This window comes from Carlito syrichta, unplaced genomic scaffold (assembly GCF_000164805.1).
Source record: "Carlito syrichta isolate Samal-C Ts95f unplaced genomic scaffold, Tarsius_syrichta-2.0.1 Scaffold301792, whole genome shotgun sequence".
Lineage (NCBI taxonomy): Eukaryota > Metazoa > Chordata > Mammalia > Primates > Tarsiidae > Carlito > Carlito syrichta.
Genome location: NW_007245888.1, coordinates 207,637 through 227,851, shown reverse-complemented (window position 1 = coordinate 227,851; position 20,215 = coordinate 207,637). Strand labels below are relative to the sequence as shown.

At 39.1% G+C, this 20,215-nt stretch overlaps 1 protein-coding gene across 1 annotated transcript in view; it reads right to left on the bottom strand.

Moving 5' to 3' along the window:
- The window catches only part of LOC103257555 (protein furry homolog), a 252,276-nt gene that overhangs the window by 158,430 nt on the left and 73,631 nt on the right, over nucleotides 1–20,215 (bottom strand). Inside the window, exons 4-5 of the mRNA XM_021710998.1 lie at nucleotides 4,209–4,348; nucleotides 189–279 (exon numbers count right to left, since the gene is read on the bottom strand). Of these exons, the coding sequence (XP_021566673.1) occupies nucleotides 189–279; nucleotides 4,209–4,348 (231 nt within the window). The remainder of the gene's footprint in view (nucleotides 1–188; nucleotides 280–4,208; nucleotides 4,349–20,215) is intronic.

Sequence of the window (20,215 nt, the reverse complement as noted above, 5' to 3'; positions counted from 1 at the left end):
TTATAGAGCCAATCCATAACCATACTTTCAATAACTATAGATGATAATCAACAGCTATCAATAAACATAATTCAGATGAGCCAGTGTTTGGAATTAAGAAACAATTTAATAAAATTATACTTTCCAAATGTAAGTAGTTTTTAAATCAGTAAATGTTATCTAAAAGTAGCAATAAATTAATTACTTACCTGTTTCAAAACTTCTATTAATACTAAAGAAAAAATAAAATCAATGGCGAGGTCTCGTCTTTCCATTAAATAATCTCGCTGTTGTTCATCACTGTAAAGTTTAAAATATTCACATTAAATCTCACTGAAAGCACTCTTAGGATAATATAATTCACAAAAGCAATTAAAACTCCTCTACAATGGCCTACAAACCCATTTTATTATTACAAGATTGCAGTGGTCAATACATGCTAACCCTCTTTCTATGATCAGTGTGGTACAGTGGACAAATGTTAAATTAGAAGTCAGTCTATTTGGCCTCAGATTTACAATCTTAAACAACATTATCTTGAGTAGTTATTTGTGAGGCTACAACGTCATTTTGTGAACTTTTCTAAGGTAGCTTTCAACTTGGGATTGTATCATCTGTCAAACTGCGATACAAACTTGAGACAGGACTACAACACTAGAGGTACACATAGAAAAAGAGGCCTTGGGAAAGAAGAACACTGTAAGGACATAATAAGGAAATAATATGATCACCAACTAGAGCAGGACTACCAAGGTGGAGAGGACCAGCACTGCTTCTCTTTTTGTCTTGGGTCAGGGTCTTACTCCGTCATCTGGGCTCAGGTGATCCTTCTGCCTCGTCTCCCAAGTGTTTGGGACTACAGGTTTGTACCACCATGCCTGATGAATTTTTTGTTTGTTTGTTTGTAGAGACACGGTCTTGCTATGTTGTCCAGGCTGGTCTCGAACTCCTGGGCTCAAGTAATTCTTCTGCCTCAGCCTCCCAAAGAGCTGGGATCACAGGCATGAGCTGCAGGGCCCAGTCTGCTTCTCTTTCTTTTTTTCCCCTTCCTTTTCCCATCTTCCACTTTTACCACTTGAGATTTAGTGAAAGGAGGAAAGAAGCGGCAAAGATGTGGCAGAGAAAAACCATCAAAAGTAGAAAGAAGAAGAGGCAGGAGAGACAAAGCAGAGTCACTACACTCGTTCCAAAGTCAGGGAGCAGAGTAAACACTATCAGCAGGCCAGCAATGCACCCTGTCTATCCCATTTTCTGCCTATGTAACATGCTGACTTAGGGCTCATTTGGAATTGAACAAAGACAGACCAATGGAATAACTGGTGGGTTCCTGGGCACAGCATGGCAGCTAAGAACACACCAACTCTGGTGTGAAATGGTCCTGGCTTAAAATGATGCTCCTTTTACTCACCAGCAATTTCTCCATCTATAAAATGTGAATAATAATAGTACTGAGATATCAGTTTGAGAAGATAACAGCATGCATTTGGCATAATCTCCCAAGCACACAAATGCTCGATACTCACATATTAAATAAAACCAATGAGCAAGGATGACAGGATTTAGATTTGTCAGGGAGATATTTTTAACACAAATCAAGAAGATTTTAAATATGGGATGCTTTCTCTTTAGTCAAGAGGGAATAGGAAGGAAGGAATGTGGTACTGAAGATAGAACAAAGAACTTCTGGAGTGCTCTGTAACTTTGAGCAAGCCAAATTAAGGCTGGTGAATGACAGAATGGGTTAAGAAGGCAAGGTGCAGTTTTATCTTTTCAAGTGTAAATGTGTTACAGGGAAGGCGCTCATTCATTCTGGATGATCTATGAACAGCCCTGCCAGGAGGAAGAACAATGGGCAAAACCATCTCTCTGGAGTCCTTTAAGAATTGGAATTAGAAAAAGGTACAGCTAGCTTAGGGAAAGGAAAGGAAAACCTATGGAGCTGCATTGAAAAGGAGGGTGCTCACAAGCCAAGACTTCTATCCATTATATCACGAATGAGGAAACAGGAAGTTGGAAAGACCAACAGGAAGAACACCTCGGCAAGGCCAGTAGCAGTAGGGAGAACATTTTGTGTTGGATGGCTGATTGGAGTCTTCAAAAGTGGCCAAAAGACCCTGAGAAAGTAGCCGTTCTCGAAAGGAAAAAAGAAATAGGCTTCTGATTCTGTTTCATTTAATAAGCCATGCTGTGCTTTGAAATCAAAGTAAGACACACACTTTTCCGATGATGAACTTAACTTCATTGCTGGTGTGAGGAGCCAGAGGCATTGGACACATTTATTTGGCTGTCAAGATGTTGATCTTATACTCATCTTAGAAATCATCACCAAATGCACGTATCTCACATTTGACTATTTTCAGTTGTTTGTGCTCTTCCTTAAGGTTCCTCTTTTCTTTTATCTAGCAACAGAAACTCACCTTTACCTGGCTACACGATTGCTCTCATGACTCTCGTTCTTTGGGCATTTTCCCAAGGACACATTCTCTCTCTTATTTTACACATTCAACTGTCACTAAAATGCTACTACAACAAATTTTACTGTCCTGATTCTATATTTGATCTCATTACTCTCTGATCTCCTGAAAATAACCAGTAACACAATTTTTAAAAAAAACCTATCATTTTTCAATCCATAAAGAAATCAATTTATAAAAAATCCAGTTTCAGTAATTAAATTTGGACAGCCCAGAGGAACAAAACCAGAGCTCATTTAATTCAACTCACTAAAACTTTTCTACTCCAGGAAAGTCTTAATATCTGTTCGTAAGTCAGATAGTACATAATATGGGAAAATAATCAAATAATTCCATTAATTTATTAATTGCATGGTCTGAAACATTTTTCAAAACACAATTGAAATTCTACCTTTAAAATATGATAAATTTAAAACATATTTGTGAGAAGAGACAGCTAGTGGGTGCAGGCTTTGTTTCTGAAGTGATGAAAATGTTATGAAATTAAATAGGGGTGATGGTTGTACAATCCTGAGAATACACTAAAAACACTGAATTATACATTTTTAAAGGGTGAATTTTGCAAATGCGAATTATATCTCAATTTTAAAATTCATTTTTTCAACTACAAAAATTACTAAATATAAAAAAGTTATTGACCTCTCCCTCAAGAACAATAAATTAAGTGATTGAATCACACATAAACTCAAGCACATTATAAAACTAGATTACAAGGTTGGATGAAATATAATTTGGTAAAATTACAGGTCTTCAATTTCAAGAGAGGTCTACAGTTTTTTAAAAATATGGTATTAGAACTGTCAAAAAAATGAGAGGAATAAACTTCTCACAAGAAGTGGCTAATGTCTGATTTTATGAGTGATTAATTTCAGTTTCCTGTCTTTAAAAAGCATTTTTCAAAAAAACCCAAATAATCACTCCATGTAGAGGAATCTAATTGCTTTTAAAATTAAACTTAAAATTTTTTTAAAAACTCTCTTATTTTTTAAAAAAGGTCAAACGTATTAAACTTTCGAATATTCACTGTCCTGCTATAGGTTGATTTCAAACATATGAAGTTACATGTGTTTACCTGAAATTTGGGGGGAAACACATTCATGAGAATCTTAAATTTTATGGCTACAAGCTCATGTAGGACCAAGCTCATGTAGGACCAAGTTCCAATTTTCAAACCCACAAGAGAAGGGGACCACAGAAGAAATAAGCAAAACGCTCCGCTGGAAGGAGGAGTCAGAGATGGTGTAACCTAACTTTCCCGTTTTGCTAACGAAGAGGCTGAGTTACAGAGAGGCGGTGAGCTGCCCAAAGTCACATGGCTGATTAGTGGCAGCGCCAGGACTCCCACTGACGTCCAGTCCAGTGTCCTTCCCACTACAGTACACTGAGCACTCAAGGTTACTGGAACAAGGATTAAAATACCTTGGTATGTCATGCTGGGCCTGCAGCCGGCATTCGGCTTTGGTTGTGGACTTGGGGATAGTGGGGGAGGCAGAGGAAAGAAGCCAACGGGAGAGTGACTTGCGGCCCTTTACACACCGATCCACCAATGTTGAAATAAGGCTGGGTAGGACTTTTCAACCTGTGACAGCTGGCAGTGACTCGGGCATCAAATAGGTCACCTGCTGCAGATGAGAGGGTGACTACAGCACCTGCTAGGCATCCTGGTGAAGATTCAGGAAGGCCTAGATGCCTCTCACCTCTCAATTTATGTGTCTTAAAAACAAAACCATAATCCTCACACAAAAAGAAATGTACCTTTTTGATTTATTGCTTGTTCTTGGTCTGTATTCGTGCGACTCATCCTCAATGCCATTTTGCCTTTTATACCAGTCGAATAATGTCCGCAGGATGGAAGGCAGGCAGTACTCAGAGAGGGAGCTCATTGAGCTGATGACCTACGGAGAAAAATGTAGGCAATTAAAGAAAGGGCCTTGGTGGCATTGCCAGTTACTGAGAAACTTTTTAGTTCACAAATAACCCAAGCACTATTCACTACAAAATTTTTTTATTTATCACAGTCTTTTCTTTCATAATCTTTATTAGTACATTCCCAAGAGCCCAAGTCCCTTAATGCTGACAGATGTTCCTCATACAATCAGAATTTTGTGGTTCAAGAAAGTTAATTACTTTGACTCTCTTTCATTCTAGACATCATATGTCATATGTCGTGGAACCACAAAGAAATTATTTTCCCACATTTACCCACCTATATTACTTTGTACTTCTTTGGTCTTCAAAGATGCTTGTTGTACAAATATGTTAATACAATTATGTTAATTGTTTAGATGAAATAAGTCTATCCCCCGGAATAACCTAAGCGGTAATAATATGTGACATATTTTGCCAATAATCATTCATTTATTCATCTGAAGTAGCTTTAGATTAGACTCAAGGTATGAATAAGTAGCAATAATTTACCCTCCAGTACATTAAAGTCAAACTTCTCCCCTCTTCTTTATACAAAAAAATTGCCTTTGATAGGCTCATTATTCTAATTTCCTTATCTGGAAAGATTCCTGATCTTTTACTAATTAGCACACAAAAAAAGAACCTCAATCCATATCTCGTATCATATGCAAAAGTTAACTCAAAATGCAACATACATCTAAGTAGAAAACCTAAAACTATAAAACTTCTCAAGAAAACATAGGAGAAAATCCTAAGACTTTAGCGTAGGCAAGGATTTTTTTGCTTTGATTTTTTTGAGTCCGGGTCTCATTCTGGCACCCAAGCTGGAGTGCAGTGGCATGATCACAACTCACTGCAGCCTCGACCTCCTGGGCTCTGGCAATCCTTCCACCTCAGCCTCCCGTGTAACTGGAACTACATAGAAGCACATCTCACCCTGCCCAGCTAATATTTTTATTTTTATAGAGACAAGGTCTCACTATGTTGCCTAGGCTGGTCTTGAACTCCGGAGCTCAAGCAATCCTCTTGCCTTGGCCTCCCAAAGTGCTGGGTTTACAGGTGAGAGCCAATCTGGTTTAGGCAAGGATTTCATAGGTATGACCCCAAAAGCAAAGTCCATGATAAAATGATATACTGAAAGTCATCAAAATTAAAAGCTTCTGCTTTTAGAAAGAAATTATTAAGAGAGTGATAAGCCACAGATGGGAGAAAATATTTGCAAAACACACATCTGATAAAGGTTTTATATCCAGAATGTATAAAACTACATTGAAATAGGTTGTTTAGTACCTCATTAACAAACTGTATAAGCAAATTATAATACCCAGTACTGGTGAGCAGTGATAAAATGGCCATGTTTATATACTGTTGATAACAACAACAACAAAAAACCAGGTATAATATATCTGGAAGTAATTTGGAAATACATATCAAGAATCTAATAAATATCATTCTCAAGAAGATCAATCCTAGAACTGCTATCAAGTACATTCTTGGAAATGAATGTTCAAGACATCATTACTTATTCTAGCAAAAATGAAAACAATCTAGATGTCTAACTATATGTAAATGCCTTAATAACATGGGGAATTTGGTATAGACTATTTATGAAATGATTGAAAATCACACTTCAAAAATATATATATTTTTTGAGTCGGGGTCTCACTGTCGCCCAGGCTGAAGTGCAGTGGCATTGATCATAGCTCACTACAGTCTCACTTCCTGGGTTCAGGTGATCCTTCTACCTCAACCTCCCAAGTAGCTGGGACTACAGGCACACACTAACACATCCAGCTAATTTTTTGATTTTTTGTAGGGATAAGGTCTTACTACGTTGTTCAGGCTGGTCTTGAATTCCTAGGCTTAAGCAATCCTCTCGCCTCAGCCTCCCAAAGTGCCGGGATTACAGGTGTAAGCCACTGTGCCTGGCAGTTTTCAAAAATATTTCATGATATAAAAATGTTCATATGTTAACTGAAAAAGGAATGAAAAATCATTTAATGGGTAAGATACCAATATGGTGCAGACACTATGTAAGTATGCATACACAGAAAATAAGACCAGGAGGAAGTACATCACACATAGTGTGCTTGTTAAAACCAGGGGTTCATAGGATAGAAAGGCCAATTAGAGGGAGAGGGTAGGTGGGAGTTTAAGAGAAATAAAGACTGGGTTTTGTCTGGGCCTATTTTAGAAAGAGTAGAAATTTGAGATGAGAGTCAAGAAAAAAAAATAAGCAAAGACCCAAGCCAGGCAAGTTTATGGTAATGAAAGTGTTGATACTGATTAAATAACTGTTGATAATGATTATAATGATGATTAATGTGATGAAGGCTTTGAGTGAACTGAAAGAAAAAATATCTGGCTGGTGTGGAGAGTTTGGTTTGCCAAAGTGAAGGAATATAATGTTGAAAATTTTTCTTCTCCAGAAAGAGGGAAGCCCCTAAAGATTTCTGAATAGAGACATAAGCCCATACAAATAGTGTTTGTGAAGGTTTAACTTAGCAGCAATGTGGAGGAGAACACACATACACACACACATACACAGAGACACACACACAAATTACATTAGGTTATCGCAATGGTTCCAGGCATGCAGTGATCTCAGCCTGAGACCGGGAAGGTGGCAGAAGAAATGGAAATCTTTAGTTAACTTAAAACATTTCTGCAGTCCAGCAGGCCAGGCTGAACTTCCTTTTATGAGGCAGGAAACAAGAGTGAAGGAAGCTCAAGAGCTTTGTGTCAATAGGACTTTCCACTGTCACCTTTAAAAGAAGCCCTGAGGTTGAACAAAACTTTTATTGCTTTCTTCCTCAGAGTCTATCTCACACTAGCCTATTTCATGCACGCTCTCCTATAATGCTGGATATATAAAATTGTACATTATCATTAGTTATGGGTTAATATAAGCTAAAAATAAACAGGTTATTGCAATCAGCCTGCCCTGTGAACCTAGTCAACATTAACTTTTTTGGAAAAAGTGAATAAAAATCTAACTATATATAAGAGTCCTCCTTCCCCCACCCTGGTAATATCCACAGCCAAGACCTATTTTTCTGCCATGGTTGTGAATATAAAGCAGTGACTTTTTGGAAGAAAGATAATCATGATATGCAAAAACACCCCAACACAAGAAAGGATATTTCCCTGAAATTTTTTGAAATAGAAAATGAGACCTCATCTCCACAATAAATCAAAAAATTAGCTGGGCGTGGTAGTGTGCACCTGTAGTTCCAGCTACTTGGAAGGCTGGGGCGGAAGGATCGCCGGCACCCAGCAGGTAGAGGCTGCGGTGGCCGGGAGCCGCCACTGCACTCCAGTCTGGGTGACAGAGTGAGACTCCAACTCAAAAAAAAGAAAAAGAAAAAGAAAAGAAAATGAAGGAGGTTCTTCCCAGAGAGGAAAAAGAGATCAGAATTCAGAGTTTCCAACTATGGGTTAACTGTCTTAATTATTATGCAGTAAAATTTCAAAGCCCCTACTATTATATTTCAATCATTTAAAAATATATGTGCAGGCCGGGCATGGAGGCTCATGTCTATAATCCCAGCACTTTGGGAGGCTGAGGTGAGAGGATTGCCTGAGCCCATGGGTTCAAAACTAGCCTGGGCAACTTGGTGAGACCTCATCTCTACAATAAATCAAAAAATTAGCCGGGCATGGTGGCATGTGCCTATAGTTCCAGCTACTTGGAGGGCTGAGGTGGAAGGATTGCCGGAGCCCAGCAGGTTGACACTGGGATGGCTGCCACTGCACTCCAGTCTGGGTGACAAAGTGAGACTCCAACTCCAATATATATATATGTGATATCCTAGATGGTATTTTGGAAGAGAAAAAGATATTAGAAAAAAACAAATGAAATACAAATACAGTGCAGTATAACACATAGTTAATAATAACATACCGATGCTGGTTTCTTAGTTATGACAAATGTGTCGTGGTAATATAAGATGTTAGCAGCAGGGGAAACTGGCAACTCCCTGCACTGTGTTTGCAACTTTTCTGTAAACCCCAAACTATTCCAAAACACGTTTATTTTAAAAAATACTTATGTGGGATATTTACAAGCTCCGTTATTCACTACTGACCCTAAAAGAGATACAAGTTTATTTTTGAGTCCCAAACAACTCTGGGAAGAACACACAATATTCAAGCACTTCACTTAGGAGGAACTCCCATTCTCCAAAGAGAATGTCCACAGTGTTCCTCGAACCTCATCTATAATGATTTCTTTTCTTCCCATCAAAAAGTCACCCTGCAGCCATCCTTGGTATTGGATCTACCGGGCCACAACACGAGCCCATCTCAGAAGGGATGAAAGGTCAGCACGGGTGGATGTGTGTGTTTTTCCATCTTTCTGTTACTGCCCTTTTGAGCCCAGGCTTTCAGGAAGGAAGGGTGGAATTTGCAAAGACCTGGCCCTCAAAGCTCAGGAAGGGAGGAAGGTCTAGCTGGCTTCTTGGTTGCTCAACTGGTTCATTTACGGGAAGCAGAGCCAATGGCAAGATGAATTCTTGCTCTGTGCTGCTGCCGAAAGGGGGTAGGCCCAATGACAAAGATGTTCTTGTTGCATTTAAATGATCATATTCTTCCACCATAGATGAGCTAGGTACTGGGTCGCATGAAGAGATGGAGTGCATGGAATCACAGAACTACTTCACACTGGTGTTTTCTTTTTTGGGGGGATAGAGGTGAATACTAAAAGCACTTTGTAAATGATTTAATGTGTACTTTGGCATTTTATGTGTGAACAGGCTAAAAGAGACTGTCTGTGATGCTGCGGTTAAGACACTGATTTTTTCATAAGCATTTTCTTATACTTGCGAAACGTAAAGAAGGAAACTTCACATATAAATATTTGAATAATTACTCAGTGGAGTCATTCCATATTTTGACAGTAATAAAGCTGACTTCTCATAATGTGCAATTAATGAATAATTTTAAAGTAACTGCATTGATGACAACTAATTTCTCAAACAAATTCAGGTGGTCAAGCAACTTTGGGCTCAGGGTACTCACTATGTAATACCATAAAATACTAATATCTTTAATTTCAAATGTAATTTATTTTTACTTGATCACATATCATACTATTGCTAAGTTATAGCATTCAGTGAGTAATGACAAAGAGTTAAGAATAGTTTATTGCAAAAACTTATAATTATAAAAAATCTATACATTATATTTTTCCTGCAAATTAGAATAAGATCTTCATTATTTGATTTTAAAATCTTAGTCTATTTTATAGAACACAGTGTTCGACTGGGGAATAATTTAAGAAATGCTAACTAACACTAGCATAAATTAAATGCCAGTTAATTTATTTTTACTCTTAATTGCTTACATTTTTCATTTATACATTTTAAAATAGATTTTAAAAAATCGTTCCATTAAAATCAATGTTGAAATATTAGAGTTGCATTTGCTTTCTTGTTCAGAAACTTATTAGTATCCAAGATGTAAAAAGCAATATTAGCTCTGTATAGATGTATGGACCTATTTTACCATGTGTTTCCTGTTTACAGATAACATTTTTAACATATTAAGAAACTATGTACATGGCCGGGCTCGGTGGCTCAGCCTATAATCCCAGAACTTTGGGAGGCCGAGGCAAGTGGATTGCCTGAACCTGTGGGTTCGAGACCCACCTGGGCAACTTGACGAGACCTTGCCTCTAAAATAAATCAAAAATTAGCTGGGTGTGGTGGCATGCGACTGTAGTTCCGACTACTTGGAAGGCTGAGGCGGAAGGATCACTGGAGCCCAGCAGGTTGAGGCTGTGACTGGGAGACAGAGTGAGACTCCAACTCAAAAAAAAAAGAAGAAACTAAGTACATAGTATATAAGCACACCAGTACACAAAAGTACATGAGACACATGCTAACTGGAAGTAAACCTCAATTAAACCCACTTAGAATATTTGAGAAAGCATCTAGAATTCATAGACATGACACCAGTAAAGAATGTAAGTCACACTAAATTGCAAACAGTTACAACCTAAGGTAAAGTTTTCAGAACCCAACATGTGGCAGCAAACCCTTCAAGTGCCATGTTTGCATAATTTCACTCGTGTATTGTAATGATCAAATTTTCTTGGGTTCAAGGTACAACTCTGCCCCTTATTTGCTGTATGAGCTTAGTTTCACCATTTCTCTGAAGCTCTGTGTTCTTAGCTGTAAAATGGTACTAAAACTAGTTACCTCACTGGGATTTTATGAGGACAAATGAGATGCTATAAGATGTGAGGAACATAACAGACCTTAAAAATTGTCTGTTTCCTTCTTTTATTTTCAAATGTGGAAACTGAAGCACAAAGGGAAAAAAATGACTGTGATGAGATCACGGGCAAAGTTAATGATAGGATAAATAACAGAAGTTGCTGACAGAATTTTATTCATGAGTGCTAAAGAAATTGTCACTTTTTTTTTTTTTTTTTGAGATCAAGACTCACTCTGTCACCCAGGCTGAAGTGCAATGGCATGATCACGGCTCATGCCAGCTTCATCCTCCCTTCCACCTCAGCCTCCTGAAGAGCTGGGACTACGGGTATATGGCACCATGCCCAGCTAATTTTCTTATTTTTTAACTGTAGCGATGTCACTATGTTGCCCAGGCTGGTCTCCAACTCTCAGACTCAAGAGATTCTTCCACCTCAGCCTCCCAAAGTGCTGTGATTACAGACTTCAGCCACCATACTCTGCCAGAAATGTCACTTTCTAGGTATACTGTGGAAACCCAAAAAACTACCTATCCCTCATCCAAGCACAAACTCTCAGGGCCTCCAGTAGAATGCTTTTGGCTTAGTTTGTGTTCCCAGGCTTTTCTGACTCCAGCAGATATAAACACTGTGCCTTGTGCCTGGCGCCTTCCAAATGCTGACTTTAGAGGTCACTAAGCAATGTTCATCCTACGTTAGACACATAAGAGAAAGGAAGCAAACATTTGGCTCCCTCAGTTTGCTGCAGGCAAATTCCAGAGCCAAAGAGAAAAGACACACTGAGGAGTGTTAACGCCTGACTATTCTGGAACCAGAATCAGTCAGCTGAACAAAACCAACTTCTACATTGTCCAATTCATCCACATGGAAGACTCAGGAACCTCAACCACTCTGAGAAAAGCGTCAAGCCCAAATCGAACTGAAGAACGGACACGACTCTGCAGGAAGGCACAGTGTGAGCTCCTGTACTTCGTTCAATGTCAGTCCCTAAGACACACGCAGCCTTCCTATGACCCTGCTCTCCCTTGCCCACTGCATTCCCAATAATCTGTCCTTCTCACCAGTCTCAATCACCCATGCATCACTCACGCTTCCTCACGCCTCACTGCCAACTTTCTTCTTGACCCCTGAAATCTGGTTTCTGTTCTCGCCACACTACTGACACCTCTATCTGAAGGATCGGCAGGGACACACCCAATGGCCTTTAGTGTAATCATTTCCCTTGAAATCTCCTCAGCAAATGACACTATTTACCAGGTTCTTCTAGAAACGCCTTCCCCCCTCGGGATCCTACAAAGTTTGCTTCCCTTAATCAGCCTCCTGTACTTACTCTTATCTCCTGTGCTGTTCCTGATAAAAACGCTAAAGCATAGTAAGATAATTCACAAGTGACAGTAAGGACCTGAATTCTAATTCTGACTGTTCAAGCTCTGACTGGCACAAGATCCTTTGGGGAGTAATCATATATTACTAGGTAGAGAAGAAATTACTTCCACTCACTGTATGAGACTGTTTTAAGAAACAAAGAGCAATATCTCAATGCAGTGTATAATTGTTTACATTATTATTATTATCATCATCATCATCATTATTATTATTGAGTCAGAGTCTCACTCTGTCACCCAGGTTGGATTGCAGTGGTGCAATCATGGCTCACCACAGCTTAACCTCCTGGGCTCAGGCAATCCTTCTGCCTCAGTATCCCAAGAAGCCGGGACTAGAGGTACATACCATCACATCTGGCTAATTTATTTTAGTTTCTGTAAAGACAAGGTCTTGCTATGTTGTCTAGGTTAGTCTCGAACTCCCAGGCTCAAGCGATCCTCTCACCTCAGCCTCTCTAAGGGCTGGTATTACAGGTATGAGCCACCATGCCCAGCGTGTTTGCATTATTTAACTCATTATATGTTCGTCACCATCAGACAGTACATAAGCAAAGTTCTAAAAGCCAAGTGCAGAGAAAATCAACCAGAAGCCATATGCATGGAGCTGGAAGAAAAAAGATTCAGCTATTACTTTATTCAACAGCCCGAATTTTCGTCTCTCAGAGTAAATGTGTCTAGTGACCGTCATTAATACATTCTCCAACAGTTAAGGGTTACAATCCCCTCTCAGGGCAAAGGTTATTTTGGAGTGATGCTCTTCAGTTTTAAAAAGAGGCTAACTTGATATCTGAGTTGCATTCAACCCCCATCCACCCACAACTAACTCATCACAGTGGATGAGTTGTTTTTTGGTGTTGACTGTTGTTTCTTTGAAGAATCTGAAATAAAATGCCATGGCTTTTATATTTTAAAAAGATGTCTGTAAAATTTGATCACAGAAGAAAATCACTTGAAGGTAAAATGGTAAGCTCACCATGCCTTTCATCCGTAAGCTCTTTACCCAGATCACAGCCAGGAAACGCATCACTCACACCATGATAATACTCTGGCATAATGACACTCATAACCAACCACTGTAATGTAGTTATGAAAGCAAGTCTCTTAAACTATTTACCAACAACCTGTTGACTATGCAAATGCATTCTACATGTCCATGAACAGCCACTATAGCCAATGACTGTCTCAAAGCCAGCTTCCAATGAGTTCCCAAATGCTCACCTCTGGTTCTTCCTCATCTGTGTCTTCTGCGATGTCCCCCCACCAGCTGCCATGAAGGCCATTTCTATCCCAGAATGCTCCATCTTCCCAGGCTTCTCTCACTTTTTTGGGCACCCTTTTTCTGGCCATTCTTTTGTGAATCCTACCTCCTGATCCTAAACTCTTTATGATATTCTTCATTCATTGACTCTGCTCTTTCTAATCTCTCAGCACTTGGTGAGTGACCACACATAGCACTGGTTGAGCCCCAGTTATTTCTCCTGAGATAGTTCACCTGTCTGAAAATTCAGTATGTATAAAACTGATTTATAGCTTTTGCTTGTTTTCTCCACCAAAGAATAGTATTCTCTGCTTGAAAAGTTCCTAATCACAGAATATAGTCAAGACTAATTAGCACAGTCCCTACAACTCACTGCAATGGACTCTGTCCAACTTTCTATCTTTTTACCCAGCCACTTGCTTTCCCCCAGTACTCTGCTTTTTGCTTTTTTTTTTTTGAGTCAAGGTCTCACTTTGTTGCCCAGGCTGGAGTGTAGTAGCACAATCAAGGCTCACCGCAGCCTCAACCTCCTCTTGCCTCAGTCTCCCCAGTAGCTGGGACTACACGTGTGTGCCACCACACCCAGCTAATTTTTTTATTTTTTGTGTGCGTGAAGATGAGGTCTCGCTATGTTACCTAGGCTGGTCTTGAACTCCTGGGCTCAAGCAATCCTCCTGCCTCAGCCTCCCAAAGTGCTGGGATTACAGGTGTGAGCCACGGTGCCCACCCACTCTGCACTTTTCACCTTTGGCTTCACCTTCGTCCACGAGATACAGCTGCCTGGCATACCTGGGCCCATCTTGTTCATCTGGATAATGGGCATCTTAAATGTCACTCCTCCTTGACTGATTCCTGTGACACACATCCGTCAACCTTCCTAGCATCATCAAATGCTTCCTTGTCTGAGTTCTCTATTATAGCCTTTCCATTGCTGTATTGCTTTTGTAGATATCTGTCTCCCTTCTGGGACTGAGAATTCTTTGAGGACAGTAACACTATCTTAGATGGTACCCTACCAAGCTAAAAAGCTTCTGCACAGTGAACTAAATCATCAAGAGAGTAAAGAGACAACCCACAGAATGGGAGAAAATATTTGCAAATGTGCATGTGACAAAGGCCTAACATCCAGAATCTATAAGGAACTCAAACAAGTCGACAGGAAAAAAGTAACCTCATTAAAGAGTGGGCAAAGAACATGAACAGATACTTCTCAAAAGAAGACATATAAGCAGCCAACAAAGATATGAAAAAATGCTCAACAGCACCAACCATCAGAGAAATGCAAATCAAAACTACAAAGAGATGTCATTTCACACTGGCCAGGATGGCAATTATTAAAAAGTCAAAAAACAACAGGTGCTTGCAAGGCTGAGAAGAAAAGGGACCACTCTTACACTGTTGGTGGGAACGTGAGCTTGGGTTTCAGATGAGCCTGCCCCTGCCCCTAGTTCAACCTCTGTGAAATGCAGTTTGGATATTTCTCTAAGAACTAAAAATAGAGTTGCCATTCAAATCAGCAATCCCACTTCTGGGTATATACCCCAAAGAAAACAAATCGCTTTACCAAAAAGACACTTGCACCCATATGTTTGTGGCAATAACACGGACCCAACTCAGATGCTTACCGATGGTGGTCTGGATAAAGAAAATATGGTACATATACACTATGGAATACTACAGAGCAAAAAAAAAAAAAAAAAAAAGAATGAAATCATGTCTTTGCAGCAACATTGGTGCAGTTGAAGATCATCATTCTAAGTGAATTTCACAGAAACAAACAAAAAATGAGTATCACATGGTCTTACTCATAAGTTGGTACTAAACACTGGGCACACAAGGCCACCATGATGGGAACAACAGACACCGGGTGCTATTAAAAAAGGGGTAGAGAGGGAGGGAGTGAAGAAGCGAGAATATGGGACTTAAAAACACCCACTGGGTATGTTCACCAGAGCAGGGGTGGGCTCATCTCAGAAGCCCAAACCTCACCTTCACGCAATATTCCTATGTGACAAATCCACACGTGTACCCCATGATTCTAAAATAAAAATAAAACTTACTCATTAAAAAAAACCCTCTCTTTCATTTGTTTTTGTAACACCAGCATCTTTTACAGATCAGGCACTTATGATTTTTTGAATTAAATGGACATAGCTCCAAATTATGGTTTATAACTACGGATATCTTGTGTTTCTCCTTCGCTCCACCAATATTGATTCTTCTTAAATAATTTTGCTTGCAATCATCCTTTCTTGTGAGTCTCCCTGCCTCCAATTTAGTTCTGGCCCCATTGGCCTGAAATTTTTATCAAGGCCAAGCTCCCAAAATGCCTCCAGCCTATCAGGTTTCTCTCCACTGGTTCCTTCATGAACACTGTCTCCTTGGGGTCAACATTAAGGTCCCACTTTGATTGCTTGGACCTTGGGATGTACAGTATAAAGCTCCATCCCACTGGCATTAAGACCTTCCACAGTCTGATCCCTTCCTACCTATGCAGACTGGTCTCTTTCTTAACACTCCAAGACTGCAGGAAAAAATGTATGTTTCAATGGAAAACAAGAGCATACCTTGCAAGGGGTTCACAAGGGGTTCTCCCATGATGAGTCTACAGAGGCTTTGCATTTTTCAATAACTTCAAGCTATTTCCAAACTGTATTAATATAAATGGTAGATAACTGATAGCAATGCAAAATAATCCTTGTCTGCAGACATGAAAAAAACTATTCAGCGAAGGTTCAATTTACTGCTCTCTCCTGTGTGGAAGAAGACAGTTTTGCCTCTGATTCATGTTCATATCAATGCTCCTGATTTATAAATGTGTCTGGTTTTTGGACTTTCATACCTCATTAATACTGAACTAAATAAAACCTTTAACACGTGTTCATTTCATGTCTGAGTCATGATTTTGGTGTTTTCAAAGATTATCCTTTAACAACACACAACTTCTGCCCCAGCTAAACTGTATAAACACACACATGCACACGTAACAAATGTTTGCTAAATTAATTTAAATAACTTGATTACCAGGACGAGTTTTAATTCACTTTACTCTCCAAGTCCTGACAGTTGTTAGCCATTTAAAATAAAAAGTTAGTGGCAATATACAATTTCAAAATGCTGTTGGAAATCGCTTCTACCTTTATTAACTATTGCTACTGGTCTGACTTTTTCACGAGCAGAGACTGAAAGTTGTAGCCCACAGGGCTCTGACCCTTTCTCTCCTCCTCCATGAAGACCCTCCTGGCTGCCCAAGGTAGAGCAACACTAGCTGTCAGTTTTCCACTGTTAGCTTATTTACTAGCCTGAGGTTATTCTGTATCTCATTGCAGTTTTATTTCTCTCCCACCAGACTAGGGGCCAGTATGGTAGGCAGGCACTATGCTTTTTCACATTTGTCTCCGAAGCTGACTTCATGCCTGGCACATGGATGCCATGTGGTGGGTGCTGTGCAAGAATGGGTAAAACTTATGTTTGTGAAACTACAAAGTGAAATTCTGGGAATAAGGGCACAAATTCCTAGTTCTCCAAGGTGTGAAGCATTTACTAGTATGGTTTTGTTCTCCCTCTAACATTGAGCTCAAAAAAATTAATCCTGTTTGGACAACTTGTCATTTATGAAGGCTTTCTCCAGGTTTACTCTATACGGGGTTGGATTATAATGAGGTTTAATCAAGAGATATTAAACCAATAGTTAATTAAGATTATAAATGTATAAAATATAAAAGAAAATTCCAGAAAACATGAAACTTTAGCTTCTAAATATATACATATATTTAAATTCAAACTGGCCGATTGGTAAATTTGAGAATTCCACAGTGGGAAAAAAAAAAAAAACACAGAACTATATATAGTTTTAGTTTTACTGGACATTTTGGCAAAATCCCTAGGAAAAACAGATAGTTGTTACCTAATACTCATTATTCCCTTCTTCCTTAGTTAGAAAATACCGATTTGTAGATAGATACCTAGTTGCCCAATGTAAAATTTCCCAGTCTTTCTCATCACTAAATGTGCCCATGTGATTATGATCTGACCTGCTAGATGTAAGTAGAATGATTGTGCAATGTTGGAACATTTTGCTTTTTATTTTTCTATAATTATTTGATCATTTTTCCTTCCTGCTTCTTGAAATACGGATGCAATAGCTGGGCTCCAGCAGCCATACTGAATCTGGGGGATGTAATCCATACATAATAAAAAATAATATAAATCCAAATTGATTTTCTCTATACTTTTTGAACATTAGAGAGAAATGAACTATCTTGTTCAAAAGATTTTATTTTGTCATTTTCAGCCAAATCTGATCATAACTGATATAAGATCTTATTGAAAACTCCCACCGGACACAGTGGCTCACATCTGTAATCCCAGCACTTTGGGAGGCGAAGGCAAGAGGATTGCCTGAGCCCAGGAGTTCAAGACCAGCCTGGGCAACTTGGCAAGATCTCGTCTCTACAATAAATCAAAGATTAGCTGGGCATGGTGGTGCACGCCTGTAGTTCCAGCTACTTAGAAGGCTGAAGCAGAAGGATCATCTGAGTCGAGTAGGTTGAGGCCTGTGGTGATCGTGAATGTGCCACTGTACTCCAGCCTGGGCAACAGAGTGAGACTCCTACTCAAAAAAAAAAAAAAAATTTTTTTTTTATTTTTGAAAACTCCCCTCTAAATTCTCATCAGCCTAGTTTTTAGAAACATAAACAGGTGATGGAGTAAAAAGCACAGGTTTTATAGTCAGAACATATGAATTCCATCCTTGGCTCCTTCAGGTTTTAGTCATATAGTATTGGGTAACTTCTCTGAGACTCATTTCCATTTAATGAAATATACAGATGATAATGATATCTTCTTCTTGGAGTAGTTCGAAGGATTGCATGATGTCAGGTGAGATAATACTGGGGGTGCCAAAAATGTGTACACATTTTAAGACGTTTGCTGTAATCAAAAGTGTCTCGATGCTCATGGAAAACACTTTGAGCACCTCTTATAATTGCAGAAGTCAAATGTGACTTATGTTCATCTTACTGAGTATTACAGTTTTAACAGTTTTTCCTTTCTTAAAATGTGTATACATTTTTTTGATACCCTCTGTATATAAGAAGGGACTTGGTAAATTATTAGGTATTGCATGATTTTTTTGCTTCTATTTTTAGGGACAGGAAAATGAATCATGGGCTGGTTACGTGGAGAAGTAAACAGGGCATCCAGGATTAGGCAACAGAAGGGTAGAAGCCAAGCTCTATATACCCTATCATTCATGCAGTGACATTTAAAAGAAAGAAACACACAAATGTCTTCCAAACAGGGACCGGGTGTATGCTGATCAAAGGATGCATTTAGCACAGTGCCTATCTTATAGTAGGAACTAAATAAACGTTACCTCTATGATTACTACTCTTCCTACGATTTCAGCAATGGCGTTTACAGGCACTCGTGGGGGCATCTCTAGCTTGTTCTTGTCCCATTGAAAGACCTCTGTGGGAATTGAGATTAAAATCCTACTCTTTGGAATCAGAACAAAGGGAATCACATAATTTCAATGTCTAAAGGCAAAAGACTAAGAGACTTTGATATATCCATGGCCTCACCAATGGAACCACAATTCTTTTTTTAATTTAATCTTTTAAATTAGTTTTCCTTTTTCTTTTTTTAAAAAATTTTTTATTTTAAAGATGTGGGGTACAATTCAGGGTTAGGTATACAAATGTTCATTATGCAGGTATCCTTGTTGATGAGGTATGCCCCCTCTCCCACAGCAGATTCCCAATACTGCCAATCCTTTTCTTATAGTATTATGATAATTGTTCAAGGTTCACTTATGAGTAAAACCATATGATACTCAGTTCTCTGTTTCTGCGATAAATCACTCAGTCTAACCAAGTTACTGTGAAGTTCATAATTTTGTTCTTCTTTATGGCTGCATAATATTCCATCGTGTATAGAACCACATTTTAAAAATCCAGTCCTCTTTCCATGGGCAGCGGGGTTGGGGACCACAGTTCTTATATGTTGGTTTAAAAAATATATGAGCATTACCTTAGTCTGTTTTGTGTTGTTGAGACTGTGTAACTTACAAAGAACAGAAATTTATTTCTCATGGTTCTGGAGGCTGGGAAGTCTGAGATCAAATCACTAGTAAGTTCATTGCCTGGTGAAGGTTGAGTCTCCACTCCTATGATGGTACCTTGAATGCCATGTCTCACAAGGTGGAAGGGGGAGAAGAGACAAACTTCCTCCATCAAGCCCACTTATAAGGGCACCTAATCCCACTCATAAGGGAGCAGCCCTCATGGCCTAATCTTAATACTGTCATACCAAAAACACTTGAAATTTGGAGGAGGACACATTCAAACCATAGAAGGCACTTTCAAAAAATTACTTTGCTAACTTTGGTCTCCATTGAATTCAAGATTGGTGGACCAATCTTAGTCAAGTTTCTCTATGGCTTGGGAATTGACTTTTAGACTGTCTTCTCACATGGTTCATGTGTGAGTTTATGTTTTAATGATCAGAGGACAGTCCTATGTGTCTTATTTGGAAGCTTTTGGTGACCATCTTACTATTGGTTCACATCTAAAGTCTTAATACATGCTACAGGGCAGTGCTTCCCAAGTTTGAATGATTATGTGAGTCACATGGGGAATTTATTAAAATGCAGACTCAGTAGCTCTGGGGCAAGACTGAGATTATACATTTCTACCAGCTCCCAGGTGATGCTGAGAATGAAGACCCATGGACAACACTTTCAGCGGTAACATTAAGAGTAATAGCTAATTAAATGTCAAGGTTGGAATATAAACCCAGGTCTATCTTGCTCCAAAGGCTATCTCTTTCCCACAATGTTGAGATTCAGAAACAGAAAGCAGAATAATAAATGAGAAATTGCCTTTAAGCTCAATTATTTGGGATAATTATTATCTGCAATGTTAAAACTTAGAACTAGCCGGGCTCGGTGGCTCAGCCTGTAATTCTGCGCCTTTGGGAGGCTGAGGTGAGT